General features: G+C 45.1%; 1 protein-coding gene across 1 annotated transcript in view; it reads right to left on the reverse strand.

Annotated features, from left to right (window-relative positions):
- The window catches only part of CSMD1 (CUB and Sushi multiple domains 1), a 1,699,370-nt gene that overhangs the window by 165,842 nt on the left and 1,516,929 nt on the right, over positions 1-16,599 (reverse strand). The window contains exons 37-38 of the mRNA XM_019652695.1: positions 11,585-11,701; positions 3,777-3,986 (exon numbers count right to left, since the gene is read on the reverse strand). Of these exons, the coding sequence (XP_019508240.1) occupies positions 3,777-3,986; positions 11,585-11,701 (327 nt within the window). The remainder of the gene's footprint in view (positions 1-3,776; positions 3,987-11,584; positions 11,702-16,599) is intronic.

The raw sequence follows: 16,599 nt of genomic DNA on the forward strand, positions 1-16,599 counted from the left end.
TAAAATAAGATAAACTAACCATTTTTTTTCCTTTTTTACACACTAACTGTTTTTTTTACTTCTGTATCCAACTTCAGCTATAAAACCCTTACCCACTAAGACTTAGCTGCTAGTCTCCCCTTTGAGAGACAGCCCCAGGTCTGGTCATAGACTCTTTGGAACGAAAATTCTCTTATACAAGTTTTGTTTAGGAGCCTTAAACTTAACACTCTACATTCCTTACCTTATTAATTAGACCTACTGAACAATGGGACTCAATGTATGTATGAAAGCCAGTTAATCCAAGGATTTGATCAAGACTCTGTGTTGTCACTGGTATACTTATCGCTAAGCGCATAAATATGTGTGCGCAATACAGAACAAATAACGACCCAATCCTACCTTTAAGATTTGTGTTGGCACTGGAAGAAGTGAAATGAAAAAAAGAGAAAAAAGGTACTAGTGACAATAATATTTGAATACTGGCAGTTAAGCTCAAGGTCCACTCGGGGCGATTTGCACATTAGGCGGCCAGTGCCTGTGACCACTTGGACAGTGCTTCCCGATAGACACGAGAGCCCCGTTTCTCTACTACCCTGTACTTCTTTGGCTTAAAGCACAATCCCATAAAGAGGCCACTACAAAACCAAACATTGCCAAGACAGGACACAGGGTGCCGGGAGCCGGCTGCACCTCAGTATCTGACATGGCCAAGCGCACTGCAATTGTGACAAATTCTGAAGCTCTGACTGAGAAACAGATACTGTATAATATCTTAAAAAAGTTAAATTCCGCTTCTGATAGATATATCACAATAATTCTATTTTATACACTAAAGGCAATTGTAGTCACACTACTAGTCTCTTAGTAAAGGTCAAAGTACACACCCTGTAAATCTTAAGATCCTGCTTAGACAACAGTGTTTAGAATAATTGTTGGGTAGTCATGGTAACCATGCTTTAGGTGATTACGTAGAGGCTCAGGCCTTGGTCACTGTCATTGTAGGTGGAGGGATTTGGGCATAGTTGGGATAAGTTAGTCTTTAGCATAGAAAAGGTCTAGCTGTACCCTGGAACATAAGAATTATGAGGAAGTAAAACCCTGATACTAATGGGACAATGTTAAACTGCCCGGTAGAAAAAGGGGCGTGCTGTAAAATAAAGGGAGACACTTCTTGAGAAAGCGCTCCTGTGTCTCCCCGCGTTTTTTCCTTTTTCCTCGACGACTCTGCCTCCACCTGAGGGAACCCCTGGCCCTGCCTCCACCTGAGGGAACCCCTGGCCCTGCGGGAGCTGGTCTCCTGCAACAGGGCACTGTTGCCAATATCTGCATTGACATGGATTGGCTGAGTGGTTCCAATAGCAACAAATCCAATGAGCAGGGACGCGAACAGATCTGATTGAATAAGAAAGCAAGAGCATAGAAGGCAACCGAATAAAGGTGAGCCCTGCACAGGTGCTTCCCAAAATGCATGTGCAGCACGACAAGTCCATACCATCTGGGGGAGAAGAACCCCTAGTTAGGAGGGTGAAGCTGCACATCGGGGACCTGTGAGGGTCCTGGCACTGTGCGTCATGCAGAGCAGAGAGCAGAGAACAGAGAGGAAAGCAAAGGGCTCCTCTCCTCAGGAGGCAAATTCTTTATGGTGAGACACTCACTCAACATAGAAATAGCCAAGTCCAGATCTTGCTAAGTCCTAGGGTATACCAGTTGGTTTAGGCTGGTTTATACCACAGCAGCAGGAAATAGCCCAGGTCTCCGGGGCTTAGAATAAGAAGTCTCACTTCCTACTCCTGTAGGGATGGTAGAGGATTGACCTGTCAACCATTACAGCAAACTAGATTCTGGTGCTTAGAATTTCCATCCCAAATTAAACTCACTCAGATGTCACCAGCCAAAGTGAGTCGTACCCCCACACTCATTCTTAAAGGAGGAAGGCAGGGCATCGCTTCCTGTGTCCAGAATTGGGAAGAGCAAGAGAGGTTTAGTGAGCAGCACCAGGGACCGTCACGTGTGGAGACGCACAAGGTGAGGCTGAACGTCCAGCGGGGGGAGGTGACCTGGCTGGGGCAGTCAAAGAAGACGACAGGATGCAACAGACAAATAGCATCCTGAGTGATTCACTGAGCAACTCATGGTGAGTGTCCTCAGTGAGACAGCAGCAAAGCCCAGAGGTCCTGCTGTTCCGAAGCCAAGGCGAGACGGCATTGAGCCAGAAGGAGTGACAGGAGCCCGGAAACCTACCGGGACGCATGAGAAGTGGAGCTGGCCCCTGGCATTTAGTGACATGAGGGACTACTGAAATGGAGGCTGTGTCGACAGACGGGCCTGTTAAAGAGAAGTGAGAAGGCCAGTGGAGATTATTCCTGTAAAATGTGTTTTTAACGTGGAAGCTGAAGAAAGATAGGGGTCAAAGGTACAATAAAACTTACATATAAATAGGAGAGAGGGAGAAAGAGAGAGAGAGAGATTTCTGTGTAGTTCAAACACTGTGGGGAAAGGTCTAGTAGAGAAGTAGCAGCTGAAGATGCAACAGGGAGAGGTGATTCCTACTGTAACAACCGAAAGAGCAGAGAGCAGTGTGCCCAGAGCCCAGAGCCCAGAGCACGGAACGGGCTGGCGTCGGCAGAGGGCACAGTCTTCCGTTCTGAGAGGAGAAAGGCTGAGAGGTCAGGCTGACCCCCGGCAGACAGACGTGTCGGGGAAAGCTGCCCCTTGGTGTTCTTTCTGTGTGTGGACGTGAGCGCCCTTCAGGGAGGATGTGACACTGCTCCCTGGGAGGGAGCGGGAACGGAACGGGGCCGGCAAGGAATGGAAGACAGTGCGTGCAGAGGAAATCCTGGCGATGTTTCCTGTCAGCCTCCCCACTGGTCCAGCCCTTATTTCCCGCTCTTTTCCCTCCTACCTGGACTCCTATTTTAAGAGATCCAAATTCTGAAAATCTAAATTTAAAATTTATAGTAACAACTTAGGTAACAGTGTCTAGAAGTTCAACACAAAATACTATCCTCTTGCAGCAATTAAATATTAAAACTCTATTTTTGAAAGCAGTCTATGAATTGAAAGAAAATAATCGAGTTAGCCATGTTAAAAGATAAGGTCTTACTTTTGACATTTTTCACTTAATTTGATTTAACAATATTCAAGAAAAGACCAGTTACATTATTTTCTTTTATGAAATGAAAATTTTGAACTTTTTTACATGTTGAAAATGCTATGATCATGGTTAGGTCAAACTTTTCTTAGACATCTCTTGATGGTTTAAAAAAGGATAAAGTTCATTCACTGAATTATTTTTCTGGCATCATTTGAACATGACTTGAAGAGTATGAGCAGCCACTGTCTGAGACTGAGACAAGGCATGACTATGGGAACGACACTGCCAGACCCACTTCCATTATGAATGGACGCCCTACACTGTGGTCCTAAATGGACAAGACCCACAAGTGCCTCAGAGGACACAGTGACAAATGAGGAGCCTAGGTGATGATGAAGCCATGTGGCCTGCAGGGTGCATGATAACGGCCGCCGGGGAGAGTGTGGAGGGTGCCGTCAGAGCAGGAGAGCGTGAGAGAGGAAGTGTGGGGGCCCCGGGGGGGCCATGGGAGCTGATTATGCCTTTCTGTCCACACTTGTGTGGGCAAGGACAGTGACCGCTCCACTACTAATCAGCAAACAGAATTCCACCAAACATCATTCCTGCTATACAGGTTTTTAGCCAATTAGGGAGGCTTACATTTTGATACAATTTAAAGAATACAAACATAAGAAATATGTTTGATTTTTTGATTCCTTACCTTGGTAAGCAAGCTTAAATCCTTGCCGGTTTTGCGAATGGTCGCTGTAAAAGTGGATGAGTGTTTCATGGGTTGTGCTCAGCAGTGCGGAGGGGACGTCACTGCCACTAAACTGCCCGATCATAGGGCTGGTGTGGTACGGTCCGTTTTGGATTTCCAGGTAGTCATGATTAGCTTCAGTAGAGAAATTCAGAAATTGAATATGTGCGCCTATGAAAAAATATGCAAAAGAAATGAAAGTAAATATCAACATTTATAAAATCAATGTTTATCAAAAATGATTATAATTTGATGAGTCTCCCCAAATAATTTTTCTCTAGAAGGCAGAATGGTGTAGTGGAGAAGAACACACATTTTGGGTTACAACACACCTTGGTTCAGTTTCCCCTCTGCCACCTACTAGCTCTGTGGCTTTTATCCACATAATTAATGTCCCCACGGCAACTTACTTGTAAAATGTGACTATTACCAGTATTGTTTTACAGAGACGTACAGGTGTAATTCTTAGAATGGTGACTGGTACTCACACACATGGCCACGATTTTGTCCAGCTGCTGTTATAATTATTACAACCATAAACACAAGGTTGTAATTGTATATCAAACCATCCATAAGTTAATTTACAGATTTACCAAGGGAGCAGCCAATAGAGGTCCAAACCTAAATGTAACAAACTTTAAACGTGGCTGTTAAATGGTCAGACCACTGCCCAGAGATTTGTTAGTTTAGCAGGTGATTCTTTCGATTATATTCTGCATGGAAAGCAAGTCACTGATGTTTGCAAGAAACCCCACGATAACTCTCACAATTCAGTCTAACAGCCCGGCACAGTTCAATGGACCAGACTGTCCAAACAGCCCATGTCAGTGGAGTCACACTGACCTGTACAGATAAGCTACAGCTGATCCTTTAGAAGAAAGACACAGAGTCATGTGGTCATTTGCTGTAGCATTGCTGCATGTTCCAAAATTTATTTAACTACCGTGTCTGAAATATTTTAATTCACTTAAATAGTTTAGATAGAACTCCAAAAGCATTAGTTTTTGCATCAAGCCATGCAATTAATTTGGTTTTGTAAAGCCTAACGTGAGAATTCTAATAGCTGTTATAGATGATTCTCCCAACATACCAGAGAAGCTTTGCTTTGTGTTCTTGATGGATAAGAAGAGCTTTATTTTCACTTTCTATCTTATCTGTTTGATACATATTTCCTAGGTTTCGGAAACTAACGATAATGCTTAATGAGTTATCTTACTTAAGTATAAATGCAGAGAAATGTAAAGCAAACATATCCACTTAGGTATTGATGAAAAATGCAGTTATCAAAAGCTAGAATTTGGCAAAAAAGGAAAAAGAAAACCTCATGTAAAGAGTTGTAGGGAAAACAAAAGCACTAAATGTACTCCATAAAATTTAAAGTCATCCTAAACAACTAATTTCATCAATTATGGAGAAAATTTTGTGAGGAGCAACAAAAGAGTACATAACACCCTTTGTGGGTGGGCACTGTGTAAGGCCAACTGCCAAGTCAGGATCCAACTTACCAACTAACTCTCTCCTCCCAATTCCCCAGCAAGGTCATTATCATCACCATCATCTTACAGGTGGGTAAACCAGTGCTCAGACATGCTAGGTGTTATGTCCCCTGCAGCATGGGAGGAGGCACTGTAGTATTTCCACCAACCTCTGATGGACAAAGCCTTCACTTTTTGTGGCTTAGCATGCAAATGTGCTAGACAAGAGCAGGCAATCTCACGATGAGCACAATACTCCAATTCTTCTTGGAGAAAACTGCTTTCTATTAAGTTTGTTCAACCTGGGTCGGAAGAAGAAGAATGGAAGGAAGTAGAATGTGGGATCCTTGAGCAAGTGGCTAGGGAAGCAGAGAACAGAAGAAAACGCTGGTGCTGAAAGAAAGACCTTTAACAAGTCAACCAACATCTAGACTCATTGTAGAATGAGTAACTTAATCCACATGCATCTCCACACTTGTATACCAGTAGCACAGCAGCAGCCATGGGTGGCGTGTTCCCCCGTGAAGCTGTCTTGGCCATTCCAACATCAGGTACGCTACACAACCAACGTGGGACACGTCTGTAAATATCTAAACGTCAAATATTTATCTCTGTTGAATGACCATCAATGACTTATTGATCTTCCTCTAAATTCCAGTGAATATGTTTGGTCAAAAGAAATATGGAAGCAGGAGGCGGGGGGGAAGGAGGAGGATTGGAGAAACAGAGGGAAGAGAGGAGAAAGGAAGTTGAACTAGCACTCTCTTAGTCCCTCAGTTCTGAACTGTCCCCTTCACACTGAGGTGACAGTTGAGCTGCTCCACCATTTAGAAAGCTACACATCAATATCAATTTATTTCTTCACCAATGGCTGAATTAAAAATAGTTTTATTTTGTAGCATGGCTCACAAATCTGATTTAAAAAGTTTCGTTATTAATAAACTGTACTAACAAATCCTGTGTGAGTGTGTGACTGTGAGTGTGTGTGTGAGTGTGTGTATGAGTGTGAGTGTGTGAGTGTGAGTGTGGTGTGACTATGTCAGAGCACTAAACCCCTGTGGGCTACAGTTTCCTAAATATCTATCACAGTCGTCACCACGAGGTGGAATGCAGAGTGGACATGAGAATAGCCGAAACAACTACTGAATTAGTGACATTTCTATTTATATCCAAAAAGTACCAGATAGAATGTGACACTAGGACAAGGTCAGAATGCTTAAAACACTTCACTTGTGGGGTATAAATCAAATAGCAGGGGAATGGCTTAAAATGTGCTCATTTCGGATGTACATATATATTTATCCAGATTACACTTTGAAATGCAGAGAATGACACATTCAAGAAAGGACTGAAAGACAGAAAGCACATTAAGGGGTAAAATAAATAAATAAATAAATAAATAAAAGAAAGAGAAAGATGGCCAAATCTCAAAAGTAGGGGGCCTTTTACTGATTTGGAATTAAACTTAAAGTAGGAATGGAATGATGACAACTGCAATATTATGAACAAAATTAGCATTTTAAGCAGGATAAAGTATCCAGCCACATATCAAACGTCCCCATACACATCAGGAGGTAAAACAGAGCCCAGCTCTAATCTGCTTAAAGATGGAATTAGTTAGCTATCGAACTTTTCCACAAATTCTGTCCAGTTTGACATCTTCAAGCCAAAATGAGGGGATTAAATTAATGAACATAACCAAGTTATCCTTTTATTATCTCATGGGATCCTGGAGAAAATGTGTTTTTACAACAAGAAAATGGAGCTGAAGACCCATCTTTGGAGGAATTGACACAGTACATTCTCATCCGATTGTCATTATATCGAAAAGTGTCAGTAAAAGGATTTTTGACTTTGGACTTTGACAAAACTTTGAATAGTAATGAGACCGTGACTTCAGAGTTAAGCCCTCGTTTTTTGGGTGACCGAACTTGTGAGTGGCAATTGCTCCATTTTGCATCCTCCATGTGTAAAAATAACATATGGCAAAAGAGATAATAGTTTTAGAATTTGGGGAATATTCTAAAGAATCTTTTATATCCTCTGTATGCTTCTCGCTGGTCCAAAGCCAAGGTCATTTAGGACAGCTGGTGTGCGATATTAGAGCAGTGGTTTGTAAATATAAAAGGTAATCGGTAAAGCAGGAAAACCTTGGTTGTGTGTCTATTAACTTGGCCTTTAGAAATTTCCAAAAAAATAAAGACAGAAATTCTGAGCTAATTGGGCTCATGCCAAAGCAACACACAAAAAACAGCAACTCAACTGTGTGAAAGGAAAGAAAACAGCATAACATCATTAGTGCATGTGGCTCAGCTACATTAACAGTTAATACTGCCTTCTCCATATCAGGCATTTCCGTTCCTTCAGAAGAGCACTGTGAGAATGATACTCTATAGTACTTATTTTAAAGACAAGGAAGTGGGGTTTAAAAACGTTTTAGTAACTTGTGCAAATTCATGCCGGCAGTAACTGAGAGCGCTAGAATTTCGACTCAGTTCAACTCAGAGCTGGGACAGGAGCAGCCACCATGTCCACTGTCCCCCCCACCCCCCATCCCCCCCATAAGCACTTCCAGTCAGTAGTCCTTGGGTCACTTCAAGACACAAGCTGCCTTGTCACTGGAAAGATGTGAGAAATGGTGTCCCCAGAATGAATGATTCCAGAAACAGGCAAAGGTGGTTTCCACATGATGCCAAAGCAGCCAATCCCTTTCGCATATGTAATTAAGTTATTGATTGACCCATGAACATGGGAGGGATGTGGGATCAATCAAAAGAATTATTTGATTAAGCTGGGAGCTGTTCACTATAAAACTGGCTAATCTATCAGGCAGTGTGTGCACATCCAGCCGCATAAAGAGTCAAAACACCCCAGTCCAATCCTCCATGAATGAGAAACATCGGATATATGTTCCTGGAGAAAAGGCCCCAGCGTCTCATATTCTGGATGTGTGTGTTATTCGGGGTAACTAGAGAAACTTATTCATACAATGACCAGTAACATTCGATGGGGTGACCAAAACCCCAAACTGATCATTAAGGAAGCAAGAATGTATGTGTTTGATGAAAGGAAGGAACTCCAAAAACATTGAAATAGAACCTATTTTGAAGAAAACTCTGAAAGAAGAGTAGCAATTTTTCTTGTAATTCACTTTAAAGACGATTCATCATGCTGCTGCATACTAAATAATATTCTCTTCTGCTTCCAACTTGTCCAAGTCCTATGATTGCTGCATTTTTTCAGCTACGCAATTTATATTAAGTAAATAACAACCTGCGCATTCCCCAGGAAGAACCGGTTAATTCCGCCGTGCTGATTAACGTCCATTACCCGTCGCACCTTTTCCCGGAACAGAGGACAAAGTGTCTTGTTACTACCTTCCAACTTGATTACCAACATCATCCTAACAGCCGTTTTCCAGGTAGAACATCGACTGTGACATCAGTAAAAATATGTCTTTCCAATCTCCCTGCTGGTCCCAGTGGGAAACCAGGAGCCTTTTCCTGGGCTGTAATTATGGAAATGTTCCAGAAACACCCTAAGGCTTGGCATTAGGAAACAATATAGAAGATCAAAGAGGCGAGAAAGGATAACTAAAAGATACAGTGGTCACCTTTGCTGTGTTCTCATTGTTTTTGATAAGAAACATCTGGAGGACTTGCCTTAAAAATGCTGATTCCTGGGTTTCAAACTCAAACTTACTTTCTCAAATTCTCCAGGGGCGCTATCTGATGTTTGCCTCTGATTTGGGAGATTCCTGGAAGAACCAGCTTTCGGAAACGCGGGCTCAGGGGATGGGGAGCACCTGGGATTCTGGCGGTGTCATGGGAACAGGCAGGGCCCGCTGCGCTGGACCAGACCGAGCCCAGGAGAAGAAGGTACTGGCTGGGCATCTGAGTCGAGGCTGAGACACCTTCCCCAGCTGCACACGTGTCACATGCGGCTGCAGACGTGTCATGTGCGGCTGCACACATGGCCGGGCACCTTCCCCAGCCGCACACGTGTCACGTGCGGCTGCACACGTGGCCGGGCATTTGAGAGCAGGAAGAGGGCGGTGTTTTGAGCCACATACATGGAAGGGACAGTGGGAGCGACTGGGTGACCAACGTTACAGGGGAGAAGAGACGGGGACCACAGAAGGATGGGAACGGATGAGAGAGAGCTCATTTACTGGAGGGTTTTCATAAACCTGATGTGGTTGAAAACTAGGCAGTAAAGTTTTTCAGAGTCTGCAAAATGCTCTATAATCATCAAGCCCCAGAAAGCATTCCTAGCAGGAACAGAAAAATTCTAAATATTCACACTTGGGGAGAACCTACCACCACTTAGATGTCTCTTCCCTAAATTTATAACTTCACGTTATATCCTTGAGAAGGATATTATAACTTCATGATTAGAAAGCAAACCTCATGCATTAATTAAATTTATTGTGAAGCATAACTATACCTATTCGAAAGAGCTAGGAATAGTCATGCTATTTTCATGTATTTAGAATTTAAGACGTAACGCTTTTTTTCGCCTTTTCTTCCAGATGCTGTTGATTTCTTTTGGAAACCAGGCTATATTTATCTTTTACTTTTTCTATTAAAGTATAATTGACATACAATATTATGGGAGTTTCGGGTGTATGACGCATGATCTGACAGTTATATACCTTTTGCAGTGATCTCCGCCATCTAGGCGCCGTCTGTCACCGCACAAGTTGTTAGGAGACTGTAGACTGCATTCCCAGGGCTGGGCTTGACGTCGCTGGGACTCGTTTATTTACAGCTAGCAGTTTGCCACTCTAGATCCCCTCCCCGTCTCCCCACCACCTCTCTCTGGAACCCAAAACTGTTCTGTGTGTGTCTCAGTCTGGTTCTGTCCTGTGTTCATCTGGGAGACTCACTCACTGCCGTAGCCACAGGGGCCTGGGGTCCCCTGACTCTCTGCTCTCAACCACTACGGCCTTTTCCTAATTAGCATGTGGTCCCCAAGAGCCTGCTGGACTAGGCGGGCTCATGTGTATCTTCCAGTCAGCCCCTAACGCCAGGCCCGGGCGACCGTCCCCATCCATCCACATCTTCAGAGCCAACGTCACCTTTGGGAATAGCTGAGCCCATGCTGGGGAGAGTCACTTCAAGGCCTCTGCTTCATGTGGCAGAATTACTGCCTTAAAAACAAAACCGAACTAAAAAACTGGGAAGAAATAGAGGCTCTGTTTTCCCTTCGTGAATACCCTCCCCTCGCTCACCCAGCATGCCCTGTGGGTGGCGCCTTCTGAAGCCAGCGCACCTGACCCTCACCCGTGGGGCCACCCCTCCATGTGCCCTCTTTCCCTGGTGTAATGTGCCAGGTGTGTCCACAGCAGGTGCGCGTGGGACGTTTTTCCTCTTGGGGGCTATGTGCTGAGCAGGTGGCCCCCCTTTCCTGGCACACTCCTAGTACCGCTGCCATGCTGGGCACAGGTCCTTAAGGCAGACGCTTTGAAAACTTAATAAAAAATAGGACCCCCTCTAGGGCAGCGATGTCCATTTATGCTTATGTTCATTCACCTTTCACAGCATTTTATTAACCAGTAATTATTTAGTCCGCAAGTTGCCAATTGTTATGTCCTGGACACTGGTAATTTGGCACACCTATCACGGTGTGCTGCTATTGTGAAAATCACCAGGGGAAACTAATTAACTAAATCAAGAGCAAGGGAAACCCTGAGGCAGACAGGGCAAGGCCTGCCAGGGAGGCAACGCGTCCCAAAGACGGCGCTTTTCTGAAGGACGCCGGGATGAGATGTTAGCGTACGTAACAGTTCAAATTATGAATTATTCAAAATGAATAACCTGAAAGCTGAAAACTGAATGTTATAAAAAGCCATTCTCATAAAGCTAACTCAGTACAATACATAATTACAAAAATTTATAAAAACACCACCAAAATACGTCACAACCTAAAAAAGCCTTGAAATTGTTCAAAACAAACAGCATGCGCTATTGAGTTCCATGCGGAGAGTCCAGAAGGCAGGTGGTGACGAGACTGGCGGCTGAATGAGGTGCGGAGCGCATGGGCCTCACACGCCATCAGTCGGCTGCGAAGTTAACTTGCCCTGAAAAGACTGGCACGGCTGAACTGTGCGTGCAGATGCCTTTCTGTTCCTGAAGTTACTCTGCCCAGGCTTTACTCAAATCTGTAAGCCACTTTCAATTAAATACACAGTTATGTCAACAGAATGAGCCACGTTTCTTATTCAGCTGGGTTTTTTTCCAAGACAGAAATTAAAAGGTGACTTTTCAGGAAGGCAGAAGTGTTTCCACTTACCATACCCAGTGGGCAAGGTGATGGTCCAGGTGCAGTCCAGGTTGTTGGGGTACGCGCCCGGGAAACCTGGGCTCAGGACCACGCCCGCCATGCCGGTCAGCGTGCCCCCGCAGGTGGCTGTGAAGTGGACAGGCGGCGTTAGCTCAGTGGGTCACCGATTCGAACAAGGCCACCTCATCTCATCCCACTGCTCACTCCTCGGCGCCTCAGGAGAGCAGGTCCCCACCAGCACATCCCTCCCTGGTTCCAGCACGTACACCAAGCACTGCGCTTATTGATGGGACGCTCTCTCCCGAGCGTCAACTGCTGAAAAACTGTGTTTACTTTTGCTGTTCTTTGTTAAATGTAATACAGTCATAGTTGCTGCAACTGGTGTTCTGAAAATTGAATGACAAATTAAGGGCATACTAACTAATCAAATCCAGGCACCTAGTAAGACCTCGATAACTGGTAGCTGCTGTGTATGGGAAAAGCTAGCTCCGTCAACACGCTTTCCAACAAGAGGCAAGCATTTCTTGAATTTACAGCGATAGTTTCATGGAAGGTCCTGAAATGCCTCCTGCACGGTCCCAGAAGGATGAACTGTATTCAACGTCCAGTCCAGTCGGAGTGGTTAGCACAATGCGTGCATTGGGACTGCTGAGGCAGGAGGGCGTCTACTGAGGGGTTATTTAGTATTCATATCAGTCTTTCTCCCTTTACTTGTAATGTTCTTTTCTTTCTTTTTTTAAATTGAGATACAACTGACATATAACATTGCAACAGTGTCAACATAATGATTCGCTATTGGCAGGTATTGCTCAACGGTCACCACAGTAAGTCCTGTTAACATCACCATACACAGGTGCAGGGTTTTCTTTCTTGTGATGAGAACTATAAAACATGCACTACAATGCTGCTAGTTGTCGTCACCATGGTCCATTCCACCCCACGACTCTTTTATTTTGTGACTGGAGGTTTGTACCTTTGACCCCTTCACCCATCTCGGCCCCTGCACGTCTGGCACAGGGACCCCAGTACGGCTCCTTGATTCAGTGCCTTTTATTCCGGCATAAACTGACTTTCAGGGCCAGAGCTGCTGTTCCCTGAGGGGCGGGGAGAGTTACTACCTCTGGCTGCTAACTGTGTGCCAGCTACTGGGCTGGGGAAACGCACTGCATCACTGTTGTCACAAAAACCCTAAAAGGCTGGGGTTTTTTACAGACAAGGAACCCAAGCCTGAGGGGGTTAAGAGATTTACTTAAAGTGACGCACCTGGTAAGCTGCCCACCAGAGCATTATTCCAGCTCTGGAGCTCCAGAACCCAAGTTTTAACCAGGATGTGTAACCTTCAGAATTCTTTCTAATTTTAGAATGTTGCAAACTGTAGCCACTTTCTCCCCAGAAGTCCCTACATCTGACCTTATCTCAGTTATTTAAACTTTCTGCTATGGAAGCTGAGTTTTGACTACAAAGAAACATGCACCAAGCTTGCCAAGCAGTTAGGTTGAAGCAGATATTAGGCCGCTGAGACCTATTAAAATGGCAATTTCTTAACTAAAAGGCTTTATTCCTAGTCTAACCACACTCTTGGTAAGCAAAATAATTTTAGATGCCCTCTCATTGATCTCTCAGAATCTGCAGTGTTTGTTTCTTTGTTTGTGTTTTCTTGCTGCTTTTTATCAAGGCAAAAAAGCTTTATATGTGGAGGGTAAATGCGGTATGAGAAAAAATCCAATTGTCTTATAAACTCAAGTCTAGTGAATACAGTAATTGGTTAATTTAGGGGATCGCAGTCTGGGTTTCAACATGGTGTTTAAGTTAAGAATGTAAGTTTTTAAAAATCAAGAACTATATTTCTATGAGGAATGACTCGGTCCAGCCAAGGTCTGGACACCATCTTATTACTGGGAGTCAGAGCTAATCTCTCAGGTGACCTCCCTGTGGAAGATACCATGTGTCTGGACAGTGTGCCCGCCTTTTCCGAGGGTTTTGCATCTGTGAATTCGACCAACCACAGATCCAAAGTTTTCAGGAAGTTGCACAAAGCAAAGCTTGAATGTCAGGCCGGCCCCGGGCCCATGAGGACGAGGTGTGCCCGTGAGGGCACACCTGCCGCAGCCGCTGTGCACGGCTGGGCTGGTGCAAACACTGCCCCATCGTATCAGGAGCTCAGGCATCCTCAGGTTTCGGTACCTGTGGGGCTCCTGGGACCAGTGCCGCGTGCTAAGCAAGGATGGCCATGTGGGCTCCGGGTAGCATCTTATCCCGGAGTCTACCGGTTTTGTTGAAGGCATGCTGGTGGGTCTGAGAGGCAAACCTGAGTGTATTTCGCAGTAACCTCTGTTCCCTTAGGGTTCCTACAACCTGCGATGACAATAAACATGTACGTCCAACTACAGCGCAGACAGTGGGACAATGCCATATCAGTGACAGAAACAGGAAGTAAATGTGAAACGAAGGTGATTTTTTAAAAGGCCCTCTTATTCTGAGTATAATATTTATCAAGAAAAGACAAAAAGGCTGGGAATTATAAAATATAAACTCCCATGTACAAATTCAATTTAGGACGGAGGCAGTGTCCAGTGAGCAGCTGACCCAGGGCCTGCGTGACAGAAGCCATCACAGGTAGTCACGTCTCTGTTTAATACAGGCCACCATCGGTGTCACCGGAGGCGGGTGTGCAGGCCCAGGTGCTGGGCGTACTTCCTGTCAAACACGGAGTGACAACCTCACTCCCTGGGCACTGAGGGACCAGGCGGTCCTCCTTTCCTTCATTTAAAAAACAAGAATCACTGGATGGGCATACAAACAGCGCTCCCGGAAAACGTGCATCCATCTTTTTTCCTTCGTGGCATTTTAAAAACTCCATCAGTGGACTTGTTTTACTTAATATTTGCTCAGTGTCACCCTCGGGGCTCTGCCTTCTTCCCAGGGCGGGCCTGCCCACCGCCATGGGGTAAACTGACTTCCTGCTTCCAGCTGGAGGAACGAAACACCCTCGTGCGAGGCCCTTTCCTACAGTTAAATAGCATATTGAGAGAGTTATTGGTAAACACGCTCTCTCGAAAAGACGGGTGTTATTTTTATAACACATCTGGGGATCTTACATGTTCCTGGACTTATGTATCTTCTTTTGTGCCAAGTCCTAGTTTTTTGCTCTGAATACATTGGAGTTTGTCTCCAGGGCACCGGAGGGGCCCCTGCTGGACAGACCCAGGGGTGCAGAGAACGCCCCTGGCCCGGGCCCCAAAAGCTCCGTCACTCAGGGGCTGGCTGTGATGCCGAAAATCGCTCATGTGTGTGAAACTCTGACAAGGACGCTTGACTCCCAGTATCCTTTCGGGGAGCGTTTTGATGCAAGCTGTTTTCATAAGTACTATTATTTTTTAAAAGTTAGGACTTGAGGTTTTCAAGAGCTAAGAAGCAAAATATTATCTCTCTATGGATTTCTAGTCCTAAAATCTCTCAGGTCAGATTAATCTCAAGCAACCAGTTGAAAAACAACAAAAATTCTTTCCATTTCTCCAATCAGTCGCCAGTCCTGGGGGTTTACTGGAGACCATTTGTGAGTTTCCGATGAGAAAACCTGTCCCTAAACCTTGTGCAGAATTGGACGCAAGCAGGTGTGAGGGCAGCTGATGCCGCGTCGACACTTGCTCATGTACGAGGCATGTTGAACAAAAGGAAAGTCTTTATATTTGGCTAACACAAGCTAACTACCCCAACAGGACTTTCCCTCACAGGATTTAAAGTGCTAGCAATGACATGTCATCTGATTGAATACCTGTTGTGAGTTGATTTCATTTTCAAGTTTAAAATATTAAATTCCCAAGTTTAAGGGAAAGTTCTTTCTTTCGAAATAAACAAGAAGGGTGATGTTCTGTGGAAGGAAAGGCACGGAGGGAAGAGGCAGGCCCTCAGCGTCCGTACCCTTCTGTCCTTCCTGCCGTCTAAATTAAATCTCCATGCAAACAACTTCAACATTTTAGGTGATGTGGTCATCTGGACTTTATTTTACCAGGAAATTACTTTCATGAGGAAAAACAAATACTGGCCACTGGGCAACACTGCTTCCTGGACACAGACATGGCACCGTGGCCATGAAGACAGGTTCTGGGTCCTGGACGACCAGTCTGGGCTGTGTCAAAGCTTTGGCTCAGTTTTATTCCCTCTGTACACACCTCCACCTGCTTCCGGGTCACGGTACTTAAGTATCACTGACAAGTGTTTACTGCCCAGCATTTGTGTGGCTCTGGGAACATGTAACAGAGAGGAGTCACCTGGCCTTACCTGTGGGAACCCCAACAACACAGTATGCTGTCACCTCCCTCTGCAGAGTGGGTCACACAGTGTGTGCGTAGCTCAGGGGACACATTTAAGGCTGGATGGTGGCCTTTACACTGTCTGCATTTGCTCATGTGGAGGTGACCTCTCTCCTGGAACACCACCTGCGTGTTCCATGCCTGAGGGTGTGAGGGTGGCATTCTGGAGACCGGGGGGCTCTGCGGGGACCCGCAGCAGTGTCCAGAGCCTGGAAGCCGGAGGGGACGTGAAGAAGTGATGAGGTGATGGTGACGGTTACTATGATCCATGCTGCTGGGGGTCAGGGCATTTACTGGTCATTTGTGAGTCAAGTCACTGACAGCCTACTATGTGCTAACAAGAGAGCTGTGAGTGACAGCCTACTGTGTGCTGACAGAACGGTGAGAGACGGGGGGCTCTGTCTTTAGTGTCCTTGGGATTGTACATACAACATCACATGGCAGTCCACAGGAGGGCGGGGCGCCACCCGCGTGGTAGAAACGACTTCCAGCTACTACGCTTGTGCCCCCTGGTGAGGGGCCCAGGCCAGGCCTGGACTGAGGGGAAGGCAGGAGGCACTTTCCTCAAGGGCGAATTTTAAGGGGGTGCCTGCACCTCATGGATATGTTGGCGCAATATTTGGGAAAATCAAAATACCAAATATTTGATGAACAAACCACCAATGTTTTAAATAAAGACAGGGTCAGTATCACCGATTTTTTTTCTCTTGC

Source organism: Hipposideros armiger, unplaced genomic scaffold, assembly GCF_001890085.2.
Source record: "Hipposideros armiger isolate ML-2016 unplaced genomic scaffold, ASM189008v1 scaffold_185, whole genome shotgun sequence".
Classification (NCBI taxonomy): domain Eukaryota; kingdom Metazoa; phylum Chordata; class Mammalia; order Chiroptera; family Hipposideridae; genus Hipposideros; species Hipposideros armiger.